General features: G+C 34.7%; 1 protein-coding gene across 2 annotated transcripts in view; it reads left to right on the forward strand.

Annotated features, from left to right (window-relative positions):
* Positions 1-14,175, forward strand: part of LOC142334606 (delta(3,5)-Delta(2,4)-dienoyl-CoA isomerase, mitochondrial-like) — a 440,398-nt gene extending 426,223 nt beyond the window's left edge. For both annotated transcript variants that reach the window (XM_075382773.1, XM_075382774.1), the window contains exons 4-8: positions 4,330-4,460; positions 4,524-4,572; positions 4,644-4,779; positions 12,788-13,010; positions 13,978-14,175. In XM_075382773.1, coding sequence (XP_075238888.1) covers positions 4,330-4,460; positions 4,524-4,572; positions 4,644-4,779; positions 12,788-13,010; positions 13,978-14,079 — 641 coding nt within the window. In that variant the 3' untranslated portion in view covers positions 14,080-14,175. The remainder of the gene's footprint in view (positions 1-4,329; positions 4,461-4,523; positions 4,573-4,643; positions 4,780-12,787; positions 13,011-13,977) is intronic.
* Positions 14,176-24,006: the final 9,831 nt, after the last annotated feature.

A 24,006-nucleotide genomic window follows, 5' to 3' on the forward strand; every position in this document is an offset into this window, starting at 1 on the left:
CAAAAATGAAAATCCACTCGAAAACGATCCGGTAATTGAATTAACAGACTATAAATTGATAATGAGACTATTAATACCCAGCTCAGCTACCCCAACAGCTTTCGAGTGGACGTCCAGTAGCCAAATTAATGTTTGACGTGTAACGTCGTTAGGCCTATAATAGTTTGTTTTTAGTTACCTTCGTTAAGATTGAAATACAAAATTTAAAGGAAAATGGTTAAAATCTGAACGCCAGTATTGAAAATTAGTTCTTTTTGTGTAATTATTTGTATCCAATAAAATAAAGCAACTTATTGGCAATGTTTCAATGGCTCTGTGCTTAAAATGCATCAGCTCTGAAAACATCATTTCAGAGCAATTAGTACTACAATGAGATCAAGGCGAAGACACCGTTAAAAGATGTTTGTCTTTTCATTGCAGAGAGCCTATATAGGAGCAAAATATTAAGTTTAAAATTCGTAAAGCCATGAAAACCTTTTTCCTCTTGCGGTGACGTACCGCATCTTTACTGACATTTGAATTAAAGGTCCATTTGTATTGAGCAGTGATATGGCCTACTCTTTCTTTGCTTCCGAGTGGTGGGAGCTGAGGTGATCTGAATTCTCTTCATGCTTGAAACATTCCAGAAAAGGTTGTGACATGGATTCGTGGGGAAGGAGGGGACAAAGTGGCCCTCAAGCAAGAGAATGTTTTGACATCACTCTCTTTTAAAGTCTGAAAGGACGAACTGATGTTTAGTAGTTTTACGATTGGAAAATACGACGTTGATTTCTCTGAAGATTTTCAAATAGTTGGAACAGATGGAAGGAGGAGAGAGTTTAAATATGAAATACAGCGGCAACGTTTTTGATATCGAAGATGTTCTCGATTGAATGTCGTACAAGTGGATTTCTTCAACGAGAATTTGAAAAACAGACTGATTCAGTACATATTGGATTTTTTTGAGAGAAACTGGAATGAACTGAATCCTTGCTCATGGATTTTCATTTGTATTTGCGAAAACTGCCGTGCCAACATAAGAATCCAACTGCGGGGCTCAGACTCCAATGGCATATCCACTAAGCGATAATATAAATTTGTGGTTTTGGTTTCAGTAGTTACCAAAATGTTTTTAAAGTTTGCAAAGCAAAAATGTAGGACGGTTGTGTTCCTGATATTTTAAGAAATAATCTGGAAAGTGGTAGGTGAGTGCTTTGCTGGTAGACATTTTAATAGGTTAATTGTTTCTCAAAAGTAAGTAGTATTACTAGTCATTTTTTTTATTTGACGTGCTATCAAAATGACGGCCATTTTGTCATCCTCTACTCAGCTCACGCGCAGTTTACAGGCCTTTTCACAACACACTTTTTTTGATGATTTTAATTGCTCTCGGAACGAAGTTCGAAGCGGTTATTGAAAACGTATGTTTATTTTTTACGAGTCGCAGAGGCATACGGTTTTTGTTTTTACGATTCGCAGAGGCATTGCGGTTTTCTGTTTTTACGACTCGACGAGGCGTTATGGTTTTCTGTGTTTTTAAATACGTGAGCGAGCAAGAAAATTGGAACTCCTGAGATTGAATAAACTTTCGGTGAACAAATTCTAAAAGTGAAGCGAAAAGAGTATTTTTTGTTGTCGAAAAGATCTTATTGAATAAAGGTATAAATTCCCGTTTTTGCAGTGAAGCTTTTTCATAATACAGGGAGTTTTACGCTAATATTATGGTTTTAACTATTTCCCTTGTTTAATACCTATTTTAGCAATTTATGGCACATTTATGTGTTTTATTGCTATAACTTCCAACTGAATTTAAGCCTGTTGATTGTCGCTAGTTTAGAATACAAATTCAATAGAGATTGTTTACTACAGATCAATTTTTTATTGGACAAAAATTTGAGAAAAATAGATTATTTTCCCTAAATTTTAAGTTTTTTACCTTCTTTTTAAAATTTGAGTCTGGAAGAGTTGGTGTGCTTATCTTGACTTGTCCAAAGATGTGTGAGCAATTTAAGTTGAAAACGTAAATGAAATTTCTTAATTCGGATTAATTTAGCTATAATTTATGTTACTTCAATAGATTGCTTTTTCTCTTCGTTGATGTTTACTGCCATCAGAAACTAGGTATTTGATATTTGAGAGGCTGTTTTCTTGGCAAAGGCGTCTTGCAGTGGTTTCTGGAATTAGTCCGGTCATGTTTTTTAAGCAAATTTTTTCGCTTGATCGTTTTTGCGCTTTTGTTCTGAACATTCTTTGGCCTCCAGAGTGACTTTTTTCAGGCTTGTTCTTAATTTTTGAGGGATCTAAGTTGCTTTTATTTTGAAATATAGTTCGTTGCTGATATATGAGTAATTGTGAGGGAAAGAGAATCAAAAACATTTATCTTAGTGATTAAACATAGTCACACAGCCATCCTGAATGTCCGGGGTTCAAACCCCTGTGCGGTCGTTTCTTGCACCCATAAAACACTTCTAATCTATGCCCCCTATAAATTAAATCGCCGCACTTGTCATTCCACAGCAATGCGCTTGGTTTTATGAATAGCTACGAAGCGATAGCGGTTATTATAGGGGACATCGTGTTTTGCAATTCAAAGAAATTGAATGGTATTGGGGCGCCGTTTCTATTAAGATATGTTCACACATTTTCAATTGAAGTCAAATTGGAGTAGTGCTTTTGGTCACGCCGAAACAGGAAGGGGAGCGAAAAAGCTAGTGGTTTTGCGGGGTGAAATTTGTTCGCTCTAATTTTAAAGTAGTGATAAAAGGGTGTTTGATCAAAAATTAGCTTTCTCAGTAGTGGTTTTTTGTTCACATGCGGCAATTTCACTTTAATTCTCTGCTTTTTGATTTTTTGATCGGATTTTTTTTCTAAATAGGTTTCCCATTTCATTCATAGTTCATTTTAGGCCTAATTTTTTTGTTTGAACCAAATTTCCATTTCTCGCTACTGGTTTTTTGTTCACATGCGACATTTTGACATTGATTTTCTTTTTTTAAAAAATTTTTTGATCTTATTTGTTTTAGAAATGGTTTTCCCAAATCACTGATAGTCCGTTCTAGGTCTAGTTTTTTGATTATTCAATGAAAATTGTTTGAATTATACGTCAAGACTTGTCGTGCTATGTTTTTTAATTCGTCGTCTCCGTTGATGATTCTTGCGACTGACTTCTTGAAATTGACTTTTTCAATTTCAGTGACTAATACTGCCTTGCAGTTGAATTTTGTGTGTGTGACATCATTTTTTCTGCTTTCAGGTCAATTGCGTGACTTACTTCACTAAAAAATGACTTCTGAAATCACTTAAATTTTATGAAAGTTTACTAGTGTTTTTGTTAAATTTTATGAAAGTTTACTAGTTGAAGATCAATAGTATGCATCTAAGTATTGTCAAACGTATATGCTCTAATTCTGGATTATTAGAGTCTTGAGTTTTTGATTTCGAATATTAATTTTGAAAAAGCTCTTAGGGCTTTTTCCTTATAGAGCGTGTGTCATAGTCCGGATCTAACCCAATTAGTCTAGTGGCGTATCAAAGGACTGGTGGTCAATCTGTCTATCTTAGTTCTTTAGTTGTTTAAATTCATGGAAGGCCACAAACGTCAATCGGGGCTATTTTCCGGCAATCTGCCGGCTTTGTTCTTTGATTTGTTTTATCCGTTTTTTTCTGGAACTGCCTAGTTTGGTGAACGAATTGTTCTTTTTTGTGTTCAAAATGTCTTCGTAGATTTGCATTTTGGGATACAATCGCATTTAAATACCCGCATCATCAGTGTTACCATAGGCGTTTGGGGTTGTTTGCAGTGGTCAATTATAATTTTTTGAAAAGAGCAAAAAACGACTAGAATAAGGACTAGTACTGTTTTTTTGCCAGCAGATTAAGCTAATTCAATTTTTTTCAAACGTTTAATTATGAGAAAATTAGTGCAGCATTTTTAATCTTTATTTGATGCACTGATATTATTGAAGATCAAGCTGGATAATAAATTTCTCGAATGTGTACCAACTGGCCCATATTACTTCTCATTTATTATCAGGCTTTCAAAGCAAACCAAAGTTTTCAGAAAATAAAGTGAATATGACGGTGAAATTGTTTATGTAAAAGATCATTTGAATGCATAAGTAAATGGTAAGTTTCCATTTTACTGAATCAATTAGCCAGACAGAAAATTGAATCTTACTGTGAGTGAATATTATCATAATAGCGAGCGTAATCGCGTATCAGGATCTTTCTATGAACTTCATTCTTTGTAGTTTCGATTAAGGTTCGTGTTTTTGTCCTGTAACTACAATTTCAACTTTTTTTTGTAGTTGGCGTTTTATGTTAGGATTAAATATCACTTTGAATTTACAGGAATTGATCTGTCAGACTTTGTGCAGAATATTGCTGGAGCAATGGCTACCAAATCGGATGTAGCAAGACGTGCCTTTTTTGCGGAACAAATTGTAAAGAAATTCCAGGATGATATTACAGCACTTGAGCAGGTTTTTATTATCTTTTAAATTTCGAGATCTTGTGTTTGCATGACTTAAGATGACACGTTTTAGTGTAATAAACCAGTAATTGCTGCTGTTCACAATGGGTGCATTGGAGCAGGTAATACAATCTCACCCCAATAACTTTACTAATTGCATTTTTTAGCTCTGGTAGTGTTGTTTTCATCTTAGGTCTCAATTTGATCACTGCTTGCGACATGCGTTATTGTACATCCGATGCGTGGTTTCAACTGAAAGAGGTAGAAATTGGAATAGCTGCAGATGTAGGAGTGCTTCAAAGGATGCCTAAAATTGTTGCAAATGACAGGTTGGGCCTGACAGAGAAATCACTGCTAGAGAACGTGATAAGTTGAGACTGCCCGAAAAGTATTTAAAACGATGTGTTATACGTTATTAACGGTCAGACTCATCTCAGCCTGTTATTATTGCGGTGCTAACTTTTCTATAATCCAAAGAATCTGGATTGTATTGGGGCGCTTTCTTTTTACGACTTGAAGATGAGTATTTGATGTTCTTTTTTTAACCAGAAGTACTGTTTTCAGACGGAGCTTTGCCCTAAACGTAAAAGTGAGTAAAAATTGCTGTGTGAACTACTTTTTGCTCGGCGAGAGAAAGTTTTATTGATGAAAAAAATTGACAATTGTGCATCTAGATAGCCGTTTTTCCGTCCATTTGGATCATTCAAGCGATAATTTAACATTGGTATCAACTTACGGAATTTTTATGCCCATTAAGATTTAGAAGCTGATGTCGTATTTAGAAGACGAAATTTAGCACGTGGACGGATGAGAACACGGAATTCGAGAGAGCATTCATTTGAGACGTTGAGATCTTTAATCAAATCTGAATTACAATTTGTAACGATCTTAAGATAATGGGCGTTTGTGATTTTTGCGATATTTCTTAATTGCCACCGTCAGCCTCTCAACGGCTTTTTTAGGCCCTCTCCTTTTTGTACAATTCAAAGAATTTGAATTGTATTGGGGTGCTGTCTTTTTTAATGGGGTGCTGTTCAGACATTTTAAGATTTTTAAAGTCAAGTTGGAGTAGTGATTTTGGTCACGCCAAAACAGAAAGTGGAGCGAAAAAGCTAGTGATTTTGTGGCGTAAAATTTTTTCACTCTAATTTTCAGTTTTTACTTTTTTCACTCTAGGCCTTGTTTTTTTGTTTGAACCAAAATTTCCCTTCTCGTTGGTGGTTTTTTTGTTCACATGCGGCATTTTAACTTCTAGGTCTAGTCTTTTGTTTAGTCAATGAAAATTTTTTCAATTGTACGTCAGGACTTGTCTTGCTTTGTTTTTTAACATTGCTTTACCTTTTGATAACGTTTTTCGTTTTACATAAGTCACGATTTTCGCGTATGACTTCTGACCTACTTCACTCACTGTTTCCATTAAATGGATTTTAAATTCTCCCACGCATTCAATTACGAAATGTGGTGAATAGTGTCAAGGTCAAAAGTTCAAAATAGACGGGATGTACCGATAAAGCGCGGTCAGTAAGTCATTGAACATTAGGTTACCAAAGTTCATTAGTGTATTTGCTGGCTGACATTGGCATTAAGCTTATTGGCTTACAGTTAAGATATTGAATTATTTATAGTTTTAGAATCCAACTGCGCCAATTTAGAATGGTTTTTAGACACTAAAAAACAGAAAAATTTGGTCGATTTCTTTTTTGTTTCAATCCCAATGTTTATCAAGCGCGTCAACGGTGGCTAATTTCCGGCAATCTGCCGGCTATGTTTTCCAATGCAAAGTTGTTCTTTTTGTTTTCCTGTCGGTTTTACAGATCAATGAACGGCATCATTTCCTGTGCAATTAAGCATAACTAAGGCTATTGAATGGTTTAAGTTTATTGCTAATAAATATAATTGGCTTTGACACCATTTATTTTCAACAAATTTTGAATTTTGGATTGTAACCTGCTTTTGTTTTAACTTTTGCGTGTTGACCCAATTTTCCATAATTTAGATATATGCTTTTTATTGATTGATATTGCAATAGACTTTGAAGAGTTCGTTCGAGTATTAGTTGCGAGTTTCATTGACGCGAGTTTCGTTGAATTCGATGCCACTTTTTTCAATGACGTTCGTGGAAATCGTTTTCTTGCCAAATATTGTTTGTTGTCCTTTCACTTTGTCTGCAATAGTTTTTATGGGTATACAGAAATACTAACTCACGCATCAGTAGTAATCTTATTCTTAGTTATAGTTATTCGAAGCTACTTTGAGAATTCTGCTTATTAAGCATCAGAAATATTTTGTAACGATGTGACCAAGGTAAATCTAGGGGCAACTCTCAATACTTTTGTAATTGTGTTTTTTTTTGTATGAATTTTTTTCGTTTCTATGACCTCATTAGCTACTCAACCAGGTTATGGTCTCCATAAGTTGCTACTAGTTTGAAGCAATTATGTTTGTCCCGTGTTGTTTTTCGATTTTTCGCTGGACTGAATTTTCTTCTGACCCATTTGACTTTTTGTACTCAAAAACAGGATGAACAGGTAGTGCCCAGAGGACATTAATTTCTCTTAGAGCTTTTCAGCTCACTAGTCTCGAAATGTGTGATTCACTGAAACTGTGAGGTTTATACTCATGGTGTGAAGGGCGGTGCTCAGTTTGACCCCCCCGTTGCGTTTACCTCACCTCCTTCATTTAAGCTAAAGCTAGCCTCACTATACCCTGGCTAGCTACTGGCGAAACCAACCGCTCGCCTGTTTTTTGAGAGCAGTTCGCCCGAAGTTAGTCGTTATGTTTCTACAATGTTTTTCGTTTTTTGGAGATATGCGGCTTTTTGTCAAAACAAGCGGGATCAACTGCCCTTAGCTGTTAAAATAGCTGTTATTGAGCCTGTGTTTCTGTTGCTGCTTGTCGAGGAACACTCGAGGCAGACAATTATTGTCTGGAGGGTAAATTTTGGATTTTTAAACTACATATACAAGAAATACCCTAGCCTGTCGTTCGAAAGTGATTTGCCAGACGTTAAGTGGTTTGTTTTTGTCACATTTTTGATAATTTGTAAAGTGTTCCAACGTTATGGCTCTCGGTCAGTTTGACGCAATTTTTGTAACTGTTTGTCTTTTTGTTTCCATCAGTAGCCTCCGCTAGCCTCTCAACGGCTAATTTTTAGGCGCTCTCCTTTTTCTCAATTCGCTCTATTTCGATAACGTTTTTCGTTTTACATAAGTCGCAATTTTCGCGTATGACTTCTGACCTACTTCTCATACTGTTTCCATTAAATGGTTTTTAATTTCTTTCTCGCATTCAATTACGCAATGTGGTCAATACTGTCAATGTAAAAAGAGACGGGATGAACCGATAAAGCCCGGTCAGTAAGTCATTGAGCATTAGGTTAAGAATCAAGTATAGTTTAAGAATCCAACTGCACCCCAAATTAGAACAGTTTTTGACCCTGAAAAAAAAACAGACAAAAAATTGGTCGATTTTTCTTTTTCAATCCCGGTCTGCATTAAGCGACTCAACGGTGGCTTTTTTCTGGCAATCTGCCGTCTATGTTTTCCGATGCGACGTTTTTGTAATGGTGTTTGTTGTCCTGTCGGTTAGTCACTTGATTGAAAGGCAGCCTTTGTTGTTCAATTAGGCATAACTAAGGCTATTGAATGGTTTAAGTTAATTGCTAATTAATATAATTGGCTTTGACACACTTTATTTCCGACAATTTCTTAAGTTTGGATTGTTACTTGCATTTGTTTTTACTTTTGTTGCGTGTTGATGCAATTCTCCATTATTTAGATATATGCTTTTTATCGATAGATGGTGCAATAGACGTTGAAGAGTTCGCGTATTAGTTGCGAGTTTCATTGACGAGAGTTTCGTTGACTTCGATGCCACTTATTTTCAATGACGTTCTTAAAAGTCGTTTTTTTGCCAAATGTTGTTTGTTCACCTTTCACTTTGTCTGCAATAATTTTCCTAAACATTTTTGTGGGTATACAGAAAAACTAACCCGCGCATCAGTACTAATCTTATTCTTAGTTATAGTTATTGGAAACTACTTTTGAGAATTCTGCTTATTAAGCATCCGAAATATTTTGTAACGATGTGACCAACGTAAATCTACAAGGGGCAACTTTCCAATACTTTTGTATTGGTTTTTTTTTGTATGAATATTTTTTGTTTCTATGACCTCATTAGCTACTCAACCCGCTTATGGTCTCCATAAGTTGCTACTAGTTTGTAGCAATTAAATTTGTCCGGTGTTATGCGATTTTTTGCTGGACTTATTTTTCTTCTGAGGCATTTGTTTTTTTGTCCTCACAAACAGTATGAAGAGCTGGAGCTATTATCGGCCTTCTCTTGGTTTTTACAATTCAAATAACTTAAATTGTATCGGAGCGCTGTATTTTAAGATCTGTTCGCACATTTTCATAATTTTTGAAGTCAAATTGGAGTAGTAATTTTGGTCACGCCGAAACAGGAAATGGAGCGAAAACGCCAATCGTTTTGCGGCGTGGAATTTTTTTATGTAGATTGAGAAAGCGGTGTTTGAACAAAATTTCTCTTTCTCGCTAATGGTTTTTTGGTCATATCCGGCAATTTACCTCTGGTGTTTCCTATTTTTTCAATTTTTTGGATTGGATTTTTTTTAGATGGTTTTCTCATAGTTAGTTCATTCTAGGCCTAGTTTAGAATCAAGTTTACATTTCTCGCTAGTGGTTTTTAATTATCGCTAGCGGTATTTTGACATTGATTTTGTGTTTAACTGATTTTTTTGGAAATGGTTTTCCTAATCACTCATAGTCCGTTCGGGGTCTATTTTTTAGTCATTGAATATTTTTTGAATTGTACGTCAGGACTTGTCCTGCTATGTTTTTTTAATGATCTGTGCACACATTTACATGATTTTTGAAGTAAATTTTGAGTAGTAAATTTGGTCACGCCGAAACAGGAAGTGGAGCGAAAAGGCTTGGTTGTGCAAAATTTTTTCTCTTATTTTGAAGTGGAGTGGGAAAACGGTGTTTGAGCAAAAATTTGCTTTCTTACGGGTGGTTTTTTGTTCACATGGGCAATTTCTCTTTGATTTTGACTGTTTTTTTCCAATTTTTCGGATTGAATTTTTTTTCTAAATTGTTTTCCATTCCCTTCATAGTTCATTTTAGGCCGGGCTGTTTTGTTTGAACCAAATTCCCCTTTCTGGCTAGTAGATTTTTTCCAATGCGGCATTTTGACATTGATTTTGTTTTTGTTAAATTTTTTGATCTGATAGTTTTTGGAAATGGTTTTCCCAATTCACTCATAGTCCGTTCTAGGGCTGGCTTTTCTTTAGTCAATGAAAATTCTTTGAATTAAACGTCAGGAATTTTCCTGCTATGTTTTTTTTATTTCGTCAAGATTTTTGTTCCGACCATATGACGTCACAACCACTTAAAATCTGCTGTTGGTTCATTCGTTCATGTAATTTCAATTGAAGTGCGTGCGTGACTTCATTTTTTACTCTTAGTGGAGCTGGTTTTTTTCACTCGCGTGATTAGGATTTTGGTCACACGTGACTTACCTCTCTCAAAAATAACTTCCTCACTTTGAAATCGACTTTTCTGTGATTAATTCAAAGAGATAAGGTTAAGTGAATGTGTGTCAATCTAACTGGAGGTGATTTGAAAGCAACTAATAGAGGCAGCAATAACTTATACAGATTCTTAGTCAAAATATAACATCTCATCCTTAATGAAAAGAGTATTTTTTGGTCTGGTATTTATTACTGTATTTTTTGAGACTGCAGATCTACGAAGCTATTGCGACTTTTCTGGCAATCTGCCAGCTGTGTATTTTTTAGTATTATTCGACGTCATGCTATTCGATTTGTTTGCTATCGGAGACGGTTCTTTCAAGGAGGCTGCTAGTATTGCATTCAGATGCTTCGATTCTATGGTTTGTAATTCAGGAGTGATTCTGCTGTTTTTTTTAATTTGAGAGAAAAAATTGTTAGTTGATTTCTCATCTTTTATTATGACGGTGCCGAGGACTATAGTATGAGTTTTTAATCATTTTGTTTGGGCATAGCCCAATTTGCCTTTGCTTGGTTTTTGTGCAGCTTTGTTTCATTCGTTCAACTTGGAGTCAGTATGAAGTTGGAGACCGGTTATGGATACTCTGTATTTTAACTCTGCTCTTTTTAGTCTGAGTTACCAGGTATAATATTTAAAGGTATTGTTAACGAATCCTGTATCCTCTCATTGAGAAGCAGAAACTCTAACTACGAAATCCAATCAAAATGGCTCTCACCTAAAACGTGTTGTGGTACCACAATCAGCTTCAGTTTTTTCTGTTTCAATCACAACCGAGGTTTGGGAATTAATGGAGGCTTTTTTCGCCAAACTGCCGGGTATGTTAGTTTTTTCAGATGAGTTTGTTAGCGAATTTATGTCCAATTATCGAATGTGACAGATGCCACAGTTTTCTTGCAACTTTTGAATCAATCTTCAATTTGTTCGCAACTGTCTTCGATATAGCGTGATTACCTTTTTTGCGCTCTTTGGCGTGAGTTTTGGTCAAATGTTGGCTTTTAATACGCTCCTGTTTTTACTACTCAACAGGAGTGTTGTAGAAGTTTCTTTTTTGAAGCTTTTTATTTGAATCAGAAATGAAAAAGCGTGAAAAGGGGTACTGATTTAACTGAAAAGTTTTTAAGAGTGGGACTGAAAAGTTTTTGAGAGTTGCGTTAATTGATTGGTTTTTGTTTTCAAGATTTTGCCAACTGAGCGAGAAATTATTGCACGAAACATTTTCGAAAGCGAAATTTTTGTTCAAGAGCGGCTCCTCAATGTTTTTTTTTGTTTCAGTTTATGCTTGCTTTAATATTTTCGATGAGCTATATTAAGAAGGTTTTGACAAGTTGTCAAAATGTTTTGGGACTTCAATTGAGTTTTGATCTACTAGATTTTTGACCGTTTATTGGAATTTTAGGTTTTTTAGGAGTTTTTAGCACGTTGTTTTATTGCTTCAATTGGTATTTGAATAGATACATATTGCTCGTATGCTATTTGAGTTTTGAGCATTTTACTCTCCGGCTTGTCCAAAGCAGCTTTTGAAGTAATATGTGGAAAAATTGAGAAAATTGTAACTAATTTTCCCAATTTTATTTGTTAACGTCCTTGATTTCTTAAGAGTTTAGTGAACTTTGTGATTCTACTACAGCTTGTCTGAGATTGTGTGAGCAGTCTAATTTTCCAGTTTGCCTAGAAAAAGCTTTTTTTGTGTTCTAATATTATATGATGAAATAATTGAATTTTACTATTTAAAATTTCTGCTGTTTTATCATTGGTTATTCGAAATAAGTATATTTTGTTGATAGTGTTCTAGTATTTTTAATTATTTCAAAGCCCATTTTTCGCGAGGACTGCCCTTCGAGTTGTTTCCGTAATTTTTTTAAACTACGTTAAAATTTTTTTTTCAGCTCTGCCTAATTTTGCTGCGTTTTTAGCAGTGACGTGAAATCTTTTCGTGGCATCTTCTTTATGACTTCACTAATGTTGATTTCATTCTTGATCATTAACCGCGTTTAGGCAGTTAGGTTGCTCAGAAAGGGAATCTGAATTAATGGGGTCAAAATAGAAATCAAAATTATTAACGGGATACACCCGTAGGGCCCAGTTTTAGATGCACGTTTCTTAAGCTTTGTATTCAAAAGTATGTGTTACCAGGTTAAGTGCTTATTAACCGTGCTCCTAATCCCTCTTATCTTTTTTGTACTTTCTTTGCTTATCTTGTCTCGATGTCAATCTATAGCAGCTGTTTTCCGGCTAACTGCCAGGTATTTTTTTTCTCAAACAAATGTATCAAACAATATTGCTGAGTTATTTAAAATATGTAAGTTTTCTGCGCTGATTCGCTCAAGACTTAGTGAAAACAAGTCCAATCAAAGTTCAATTGACTATACCTGAATAATAGGAAAACGCCGCGGTGAGGTACAAGGCACTAAAAATCTTTTTGTTTATCAAAATTTTCTGAGGGATACGCGTTGGTCTAGTCTTGTTATTACTGATACGAAGAGAACTTTAATGTTAAACTTAAAAATTTAAAACTAAAAAATTTTGATAAAATTGATGGTCAAATTGATTTTTGAAATGTTTTCAATTATATTAAAAATATAACTTCGGCCATTCTAAATGTCGTTTTTCTGGCATTTTTAAAAATTTTTACAATCCCAACTTTTCGTCTGATAATCTTTTTCGTCGGACCATTTGACTTTTCGTCCTCAAAAACGAGATAAACGAGCCAGCGGGGCAGTGAGTCACTGAACAGATTTCTTAGAGCTTTAGTAGTCTCTAAGTGTACAAATCGAGTTTTGTTTAGCTTCATGAGGGAGATATCTTACACTGCTCGAAAAGTGACAAGCGACGAAGCTTTGAGGCATGGTCTAGTCTCCCAAGTATTGACAGACAGAAACACCCTGTTGAACGAGGCAATCTGCCTAGCAGAAAAGATAGCAGCCAAGAGCCCCATTGCCGTACAAGGGACTAAAAAGGCTTTGGTTTATGCCAGAGACCACACTGTGCAAGATTCTCTAGATCAAGTTGTAAGTTGCAAAAAAATCGAGCCTTCTGCAAGATTTTGTCTCAAATATCATCCTTGTCTATGAAATATTAATTGAGTGTAGATGTCTGTCTGATCATGTAGATGTCACGACATCCTCATCGCTGGGCTTCATTTTATTACATTTATTTTGTCAACAACGGAAACTGGCTTGACTTTCATCTGAGTTATGCATTCTTTTGAAGCGAGTATAAAATGTACATTGACTTGGATCGATTGATCGAGACACTTGCGATTGTGATCTTACTAATTGGATAATGGGATAGAGCCGCAATTATTTCTACCGCGAAGAATTTATCAATAGTTTTCAAGTTGACTTTTGTTTTCACTAAAACATTTCCTTGACAAGGTCAAGGCAGTGAAATAATCCACTGCATGCGTAAACTAAAGCAACATGACGTAACAAATTCTTTGTTTCCGCTTCTATTGTACTGCCTTGTCCGTCTTTTTGGAAGAAATACTTTTGCTAAATTTGTGGTAGAAAAAAATTTAATTAGTTTGAGCCCGTATTAAACGTTCAATCATCGCAAACTTTTGCACAGCTCAAAAAATATTCAGAATGAGGACGCTGAGTTATAGAATGGAAAAAATACATGGTGAAAAACAGCCTCTTGAAGGTAAAACCGATTTTGAGCAATTCTTTAGTGCAATTGCTTATTTTGGAGAACCGAACTACTACCCTATCGCTAGTGTGATTATAATGGGGTATATGAGTATTTTTATATTGTTTTCGAGCTGTTGGCATTAGACTAATTTCCCGGGTGTGCCACAATTTTTTTGAACTGAACAGATTTTTTATTTGAGGTATGATTCTCAAACATTCGCTTGTAACGGAATTAACAGGAAAAATAAACCTTTTTGATAAGGGGTGCCTTTCTCGAAGTTGCAACTCTGGACAAATTGGTTTATATTTTCTAATTTTTAGTCATGTCTGTATTTGCTTGTTTTAGCGGACGTGGAACTTGTCAATGCTACAGAGTGAGGATGTGGCCAAAGCAGCTCAGGCCAGCATGTCTAAAGGCAACACAGAGGCACAGTTTGATGATGTCTAGTTGTCATGTCACTTTAATATACTTTATTACCAGCGGAGCAGGTCCCTTTTTTCCATTTTTTCAAGTCTATGATTAATTAAATTTTCATCAGAAGCGCTTAACGGTTCCGACCTATGGTAAGAGAGGCAGGAAGCAAAATAGTTCTGAAAAATATACAAATGTAATCTATCATTAGAGCCCATGGAGCAAATATTATTTATTAATAGCGGCCTCAGCTTCTCAGGCGGCTTTTATAGCGCTCCTATTTTTTCTACAATTAAAAGAATTTTTATTGCTTCGGGCGCTGTCTTTTTACAATTCAAAGTATTTGAATTTTATTGGTGCGCTGTCTTTGTTTAAGATTGTTCACACATTTTCATTTCATGATTTTTTAAGTCAAATTGCAGCGATGATTTTGGTCACGCCGAAACAGGAAGTGGAGCGAAAAAGCAAGTGGTTTTGCAGCGTAAATATTTTTCAATCTGAGTTTTAAGTAGAGTGAGAAACGGGTGTTTGAACAAAAGTTCGCTTTCTCGCTGGTGATTTTTTGTTCACATGCTGCATTTTAACTTCGATTTTCTGTTTTTTTTAAATTTTTTGATCAGATTTTTTAGAAATGGTTTTCCCAGCCCACTCAAAGTACCTGTTAGGTCTAGTCTTTTGTTTAGTCAATGAAAATTCTTTGTGTGGTGAAGCAACTGGAAATGCCCTAATTCAAGGTTAAATGGTCATTTTTAGGAGTTTTCAAACCCAAAATGTTGCAATGTTTATTGTTTTTTCGTCGTTTTTTCAAATTTTTATTTAAACCAGTCTAAAATTGAGGCTTGTAAAAGTTGAGAAAAGTCATTTACAAGACATATTTTTTATGGCCATTTCAAGAGCTTTGTGTTTTGGTACTAAAAACATGCACACGGAATGACAATTTTTGTCATTTTTTGAGTTTTTTTTCAGACGTAGGTGTCAACGAGCCTCCTCTGGGGTTTGATAATAGGTTACTGAATAATTTCTAGAGGTGTTAGAATGGTTTTCAACTTTTTAAAATCAAGAATTTCTACAATATTTTGATTAAAAAATTTTTCAAACTTAACATTTACTGTTATTTTAAGTTTTCCAGCCCCCGGGTGCCAAGAAACCTCATATAGGATTGGATAATTGGTTTCTGAAAAATTTTTATTCTCCATTTGATGATTTTCAAAATTTTAATATCACAAATTTAGCAATTTTTTGATAAAAATCTGAAAATTTGCTTTTTTAAATTTGTCACTTTTAGGCTTCTCCAGCCTCATGGGCCACGGAACCTCCTCTAGGATCTGATAAGGGGTTACTTCACAGTTTCTAGTCGCAATAAAAAACTTTTCATTTTTTAATGTCACGCATTTTAGCAGTTTTTTTTCCGGCGCCATGGGCCCGGGAACCGTCTCTTGGGTTTGATAATAAGTTACTGTATAGTAGCTAGAGGTAATGGATTGGTTACCAATTTTTTAATAACTTTTCGCAATTTTTTGATAAAATTTCATTTTTCACATTTTCTGAACATTATGTTCCGAATTAATCGAGCTTTATAAGCCAATGAAGCTATATATAGCTTGAAGTAGAGATACTATTTTGTCTCTGGAGACAATGGAATGTTTGTTAAAATTTGCATTTTTTTAAAGTTTTTTCCGTTCGCCATTTTCCGTGTTTAAATTTCTTTACTGGCCAACAAAACTTTTTCAAGTCTTGCAGGTGAGTTGCATTACAGAATTTCAGAGATATGTAAGTGGTTTAAAAAATTTGCGAAATATAGAAACTTTCTTTAATTTTTGCACTTATCAGTCTTCTGAAGCACTGTCATATTTCTGGATTTTATCTGCCTTTAGTGGATAATAAATCACTTTCAAGGCTTGTTCGTGAATTGATGAGTATATTGAATCAGATTATATTTGCCCTTCAGGGTAAAAGCGTCAGGGTTTAGGAGTTATAATTTTTTTGTTTCTCAAATTTGAGATGGTTTTTTCGGCTGGGATTGTTCAATTGATCGGCTGGCCAGATACAATAGTTGTCAGTTTTTCAGTCAATTCTCTGGATTGTATTTCAGGACTTGTCATGCTATGTTTTTTTACTTCGTCGAACAAAAAAAAGTGTTTTGATTTACCTCATTTTGCCGCTTTTTCAATATGTTGCGTGAAATCTTTTTGACTTCTTTAGGCTAGTTTCTCTCTTCTCTCATTCTGCTAAAAGTGATTTTGAACATCAGTTGCTCAGCAAAGCAAATCAAAATGAACAGAGTCGGTTTAAAAAATTAAAGTCAGAAATAGAAACGGGATAAACCTATAAAGCCCAATTTTAGATGCCCGCTATTTGAACGTCGTTCATATAAGTCTTAGTTACCATCTCTAATGCTTATTGCTATTGATAGTAGCCCCTGTAGCCTCTCTGTAAGAAACAGAAGTATGTTCAACTACGAAATGCCATCAAAATAAATCGGACTTAAAAAATGTTTTTGTACAAAAATCTTTTTTTTTCGATGTCTTCTATTCTTTCAATCCCAATCATGCTTATTGGAATCAACGGCGGCTATTTTCCGGCAATCTGCCGGGTATGTTCAGTATTTTGTCTTTATTTTACGGAGTTTTCGAATTTTGACCGTTTTTTCTCTTATTTAATTTTCTCTTGATATCTCAATCTTGAGCAACTTTTCAATAAATAAGTCAATAAATTAATCATTTGCAGACATCACAAGTACTAGAACCCCTTTTTTAACTCTCATTATTGTTGGTATATAGAAGCGAAAGGTCTCCAAAGCTATCGCAGCTATTTTCTGACAATTTAGCAGCTTTGTGTTTAAGGGATTACTTGAAAGCTCGTTCAGTGTCGTATTTTTTTTAATTGAGGGCTTTCCCTTTTTGCTTTCTCAGGAAGTTATTAGGTTGTAAGGTTATGCCAGTTTTCGGTTCTAAAATTAGCTATTTTGTGCTGATCTCAGATCAGACGTTTATTTCAAAAAGTTTTCTCCATGCATTCCTACCTGTAATCATCCTAGAATAATACCCTTACGAGAATTATAGGTGAATTTTTTTGACTGCTTGAAAATTTTTGATCAACTGCTCTTTTGTCTCAAACTTGTATAATTTCTCAGCTGTTTGCACTATTCTTGTAGTCTTTGTCCCCTTATTCCAGAAGGAATGTTGTTGTCTTCAAGAGAAACAATATTATGCGTAGATCTTCTGCCCTTATTTTTACTGCTCAAGGAAGTTGAATTGTATTAGGGAGCTGTGTTATCTGCGGATAGAAAAAGAGAAATGGTAACATATTTTTAAAGACTTGAAGAGGAGGTATGATGATCTTCTGAAACAATATAGGAAGCCAATGCAGCATGTGATAGAAATTTGACCTTCTTTAGTTATCGAACTAAGTGAAGACCAGTGATAGAAAGTTGAGCACAAATTTTCAATTTTTAAGCTGGTTTCATAAATTCAACGAAGTTTATCTCTTTTATTAATAGAATACTAACCTAATGAGACCCGTTGATGAAATTCTTTGTTGATCTTTTAATATAGTTTTTACTACTCTCGAAGTAGTTAAATAGTCCGTTCTAGATCTAGATTTTTGTTTAGTCAACGAAATTTTTTTGAATTGTACGTCAGGACTTGTCCTGCTATTTTTTTTATAAGATCTGTTTGCACATTTTCATGATTTTTGAAGTCAAATTGGAGTAGTGGTTTTGGTCTGGAAGTGAAACAGAAAATGGGGTGAAAAAGCGAGTGGTTTTGCGGCGTGAAATTTGTTCGCTCTAATTTTAAAGTAGAGTGAGAAAAGTGTGTTTGAACAAAAATTCGCTTTCACTGTAGTTGATTTTTGTTCATATGCGGCAATTTCACTTTGATTTTTTTAGTGTTTTTTCTATTTTTCAGATAGGATTTTTTTCTTTGGTTTTCCCAATCCACTCATAGTTCATTTTAGACCTAGTTTTTTGTGCGAACCAAATTTCCAATTCTCGCTAATTATTTTTTGTTGTCATGCGTCATTTTTTTTATTGATTTTCTGTTTTTTTTTTAAAATTTTTTTGGTCTGATTTTTTTAGAAGTTGTTTTACCCAATTCTTTCATAATCCCTTCTAGGTCTAGTTTTTTGTTTAGTCAATAAAATTCTTTGAAATGTACGTCAGGACTTGTCCTGCTTTTTTTTAATTCACTCTGCCTTTTGATCCCGTTTCTCGTTTTACGTAAGTCACGATTTTCACGTTTGTCTTCTGACTGACTTCACTCACTGTTTCAACTGAATGGAATTTAATTTCTATCACTCATTGAATTACTTAATGTAGTGAATACGGTCAAAGTCAAAAGAGCAAAATCAAAGGAAACAGGGTAATCCGATAAAGCGTGGTCATTAAGTCATAGTGCACTAAGTTATCAAAGTTCATTAGAGCTATGGCTAGCTGACATGACTTTTAAGCTTAATAGTTTTCAGTTTAGAAGCTGAATTAAGTATAGTTTACGACTCTAACTCAAACTAAGCCACAAGCTAGAACACTTCACTGAAAAAAGAAAAAAATCGATCAATTTCTATCTCTTCTTCTGTTTCAACCCCAATGTGCTTGAAGCGCGTCAACGGCGGCTATTTTACGGCAATTTGCCGGCTATATTTACTCTAGAGTTCTAAACATGTGTCTTTATATGGAAAATTTTGCTTGAGCGTTTTTGTGCGTTTGTTCTAGAACATTATTTGAATTTTGATGGTTGCGATAGCCGGCCGAGCTGAGCAGTTATTGGCGTTCTGTTGTTTTTTTGTTACGATCAAAATTTGTTACGCTCACTTCAAATCAGCTTTTGGTCTTTCATGAATTCAGAGATTAGAGTGGGTTGTGTGTCACGCCAATTTTTACTCTTAATAGACTTTCTTTCGTTCATGCGACTGATTAAGTTTATAATCATACATGACGTACATCAGACTCAAAATGAATTTTCCTGTGAAAAAATATGCTTTGATTAAAATATTCAAGGTCAAATGACAGTAAATTGCTGTTATTTTTTAATAAAAATTTTGCTTTTTAGGTTAAGTAAGTAAAAATGTTATTTATATGGGTTTCGTCCCTTTTTCTGCTATTTTAAGACTACTTTCTATAAATATGTGGCAACAATTTTCCAGTAATTTGCCAGCTGTTTGTTAATTCCTATTATTTTAGCAAAACTACAACTATTTTGTACCAATGCAATCGATTTGTTCACAGGCTTCCAGAGGTCTGCACTTTCCAATTGAATTGTTGCCTTCTACAATTCTCAGCTTTTTGCAAATACTGTCGAAATTTGTTACTTTATGAAATGTTCTCAAATGTTTTTAGAAATTCTGAAATGTTTTTAACTGAACTCTTCCAGTCACTATGAGATACTTATTGAACAAAATAGTTGTTATTTCATATAGGCTGAAGTAATTTTGAAATATGACATTTACTCCGACAGATTTCGTTTTTTGCTCAAAAATTTTAAATATAGCCAAATAATTCAAGGAGGAAACTTTTCATTTTGACGAGTTTAATTGTCGTCCTAGAGTCCTGAATGTATGCAGGAGACTAGGACTTTCTGACCTTCAGTTTGAAAAACTTTCAATGTATGCAGGAGACTAGGACTTTCTGACCTTCAGTTTGAAAAACTTTCAACGGCCTGAGAAATTCAATTTGTGTTCTTCAGGTAATTTATTACGATTTTGTCATTTGTATGTTGTAGAGCATTTAAAAGGTCATCACATTAATTGAGAGCTTTTTGACATACGTTAGACATATATTATCGCTTTCATTGAGTCAGTTAAAATTTTAGAGTTGTAATTCAGGACTTTTCCCGATGTTTTTCGATTCGTTTTACATTTCCTTCACGTTTTATGGTTCGCAAACCTCGCAATTTTCACGGTTGAGGCTTTCCTCAAGGAATGCGATTTTCTGTCTGACACTTTGTCAATTTTGTTCACAAAAACGGGATAAACAGGTACCGCCCAGGGGGCGTAAGGTTCTCTCAGTTCCCTTTTTTGACTAGACTCTAAGTATGCGATTCCTCGAAACTGTTTTGGAGACACAAATTTGTGTGAAGTGCGGAGCGGATCTTTGACCCCCATTACACCCCCTCCTCCCAAATTAACACACGCTGCCGTAGATTGCGTTCCCCTGCACAAAGTTTCACCCGTTATTCAGGGCTCTTGGACCCCCTCCCCCCTCCAAACACACACACACACCCGCCTGGTCCCTTTAATTAAGCTAAAGCTAGCCTCCTTAAAATGAAAACAGATACAAATCTATGGAAATTAAACAGATTACCAGCCAATAAAATTCATTCCTAAATCTCAATATTATCCTTGTATTAGAATTTGAAGCAGCCGCTTCTGTCTGTCTTCTTTTTTGATTTTTGTCTGACTAATTGTAGTAAAGTTGTCTCACACGTCTTATATAATTACTGAATTACTGAGTAATTTCAAACTTCCTTTTTGTACAATCCTTTCACGTGGTTATTTTTTTTATCTCAAATAACCCGAATATACCTAATACGTACCTCTAAAAACACTTTAAGCCCGACGAGTTGGTTTTTTTAAACAGTCAAAGTGTGAAAGCTGTGATCAAAGCTTTGATAATCTTTGTGAACAATTTGAAATATTCAGTTTATTTTTAGAAAGTTTTTCTTTTTGCTGCTTTCTCCTTTGTTAACTTAGTGAATTTTTCTGAAAAAAGCGTATACGTTGAAAGACGTGGCGAAAAATTTGAAAAATTTTTAAGATTGTCTTAGGGTGGTTAATAGAAGACAAAATAACAGTGTCCCCAATTTTTCTCACATTTTCGCTGTTTCCCGTCAAACCTCTTACAGCTCCTTTAACGAATATATCAAAACGCCAACGGTGGGCGGACCCATTTTTTTCAACAAAAAATATTTGATAAGGACACTTCTGTAGCAATGGAATTAGGGAGATAAAAATTGAACTTTTTTAAAAACTAAGTTAAAAATTTGCAAAACTTTGGATTACAGACGTCCTCCCAAATGAATATACCCTGCCGCAAATTTCATTCCCCTGCACATAGTTTCACCCGTTATCCAGCGCGCCTGGACTCCCTCCCCCCAAACACACACACACTCGTCGCCTCTTCAATTAAGCTAAAACTAGCCTTCCTAAAACGACAACAGATATAAATCTATAGAAATTAAATAATTTACCAACAAATAAAAGTCAATCTTAATGTTCAATGATAACCGCCAATCAGAATTATAAGCAGCCGCTTCTTCCAACCTTCTTTGTTTTGAACTTTGCTTGACTAATTGATGTGAAATTGTCTCACTTATGTACTTACTGAGTAATTGCGATCTTTTTTATGTACAAACAATCCTTTCTTGTGGTTGTTCTTTTAATCTCAAATAACTCGAATATACCTAATCCGTACCTCTCTAAAATTACTGTAAGCCCAATGATTTGTCTTTCTTAAACAGTCAAAGTTTGGAAGCGGTGATCAAAGATTTGATAATCTTTGTGAACAATTTGAAATATTCGGTTTATTTGTAGAAAATTTTTCGTCTTGCTGCTTTTTCCTTTGTTAACTAAGTGAATATTTCTGAAAAAAGCGTATACATTAAAAGATGTGGCAAAAAAATGAAAAATTTTTAAGATTGTCTTAAGGTGGTTAATAGAAGACAAAATAACAGTGTCCCCAATTTTTCTCACATTTTCGCTGTTTCCCGTCAAACCGCTTACAGCTCCTTTAACGAATGTATCAAAAAGCCAACGGTGGGTGGACCCATTTCTTTCAACAAAAAATATTTGATAAGGACCTTTCTGTAGCAATGGAATTAGAGAGATAGAAATTGAACTTTTTTTGAAAACTAAGTTAAAAATTTGCAAAACTTTGGATTACTGACCTCCTCCCAAATGAATATACCCTGCCGCAAATTTCATTCCCCTGCACATAGTTTCACCCGTTATCCAGCGCGCTTGGACCTCCTCCCCCAAACACACACAAACACAAGCTAAAATTAGCCTTCCTAAAACGACAACAGATATAAATCTATAGAAATTAAATAATTTACCAACAAATAAAAGTCAATCTTAAAGTTCAATTTTAACCGCCAATCAGAATTATAAGCAGCCGCTTCTTACAACCTTCTTTGTTTTGAACTTTGCTTGACTAATTGATGTAAAGTTGTCTCACTTATGTACCTACTGAGTAATTGCGATCTTTTTTTTATACAAACAATCCTTTCTTTTGGTTGTTTTTTTAATCTCAAATAACTCGAATATACCTAATCCGTACCTCTCTAAAATTACTGTGAGCCCGATGATTTGTCTGTCTTAAACAGTCAAAGTTTGGAAGCGGTGAGCAAAGCTTTGATAATCTTTGTGAACAATTTGAAATATTCGGTTTATTTGTAGAAAATTTTTCCTCTTGCTGCGTTTTCCTTTGTTAACTAAGTGAATATTTCTGAAAAAAGCGTATACATTAAAAGACGTGGCAAAAAATTTGAAAAATTTTTAAGATTGTCTTAAGGTGGTTAATAGAAGACAAAATAACAGTGTCCCCAATTTTTCTCACATTTTCGCTGTTTCCCGTCAAACCTCTTACAGCTCCTTTAACGAATATATCAAAACGCCAACGGTGGGTGGACCCATTTTTTTCAACAAAAAATTTTTGATAAGGACCTTTCTGTAGCAATGGAATTAGAGAGATAGAAATTGAACATTTGTTGAAAACTAAGTTAAAAATTTGCAAAACTTTGGATTACTGACCTCCTCCCAAATGAATATACCCTGCCGCAATTTTCGTTCCCCTGCACATAGTTTCACCCGTTATCCAGCGCGCTTGGACCCCCTCCCCCAAACACACACCACACAAACACAAGCTAAAATTAGCCTTCCTAAAACGACAACAGATATCAATCTATAGAAATTAAATAATTTACCAACAAATAAAAGTCAATCTTACAGTTCAATATTAACCGCCAATCAGAATTATAAGCAGCCGCTTCTTACAACCTTCTTTGTTTTGAACTTTGCTTGACTAATTGATGTAATGTTGTCTCACTTAAGTACTTACTGAGTAATTGCGATCTTTTTTATGTACAAACAATCCTTTCTTTTGGTTGTTTTTTTAATCTCAAATAGCTCGAATATACCTAATCCGTACCTCTTTAAAATTACTGTAAGCCCGATGATTTGTCTTGCTTAAACAGTCAAAGTGTGGAAGCGGTGATCAAAGCTTTGATAATCTTTGTGAAAAATTTGTACTATGGGGGTTTATTCTTAAAAAAATCTGTCTTCTTGCTGCTTTGTCCTTTGAATTGTTCTGAAATAAGCGTATACATCAAAAGACGTGGCGCCTGCATTAAAACAGGGTGTTTTTTTTATTCCGCTTCAATTTATTCGGTGTCATATCAGTCTTTTTTGCTGCTTTAAATATTTTTTAGGGCCATGATAGCAAATTATGGCGTTTAATTAAGCTAAAGCTGGCCTCCCTAAAATGAAAACAGATACAAATCTATGGAAATTAAACAGATTACCAGCCAATAAAATTCAGTCCTCAATCTCAATATTATCTGCGTATTAGAATTTGAAGCAGCCGTTTTTATCAGTCTTTTTATTTTTGTCTGACTAATTGTAAAGTTGTCTCACACGTCTTATATAATTACTGAATTACTGAGTAATTTCAAACTTCCTTTTTGTACAATCCTTTCACGTGGTTATTTTATCTCAATTAACCCGAATATACCTAATACGTACCTCTGAAAGCACTTTAAGCCCGACGAGTTGGTTTTTTTTAAACAGTCAAAGTGTGAAAGCTGTGATCAAAGCTTTGATAATCTTTTTGTGAACAATTTGAAATATTCGGTTTATGTTTAGAAAATTTTTCTTCTTGCTGCTTTCTCTTTTGTTAACTAAGTGAATTTTTCTGAAAAAAGCGTGTACATTAAAAGACGTGGCGTCTGCAATAAAAAGTGTGTTTTTCGT

The sequence above is a fragment of the Convolutriloba macropyga genome, chromosome 2 (genome assembly GCF_964194025.1).
Source record: "Convolutriloba macropyga chromosome 2, txConMacr16.3, whole genome shotgun sequence".
Classification (NCBI taxonomy): domain Eukaryota; kingdom Metazoa; phylum Xenacoelomorpha; order Acoela; family Convolutidae; genus Convolutriloba; species Convolutriloba macropyga.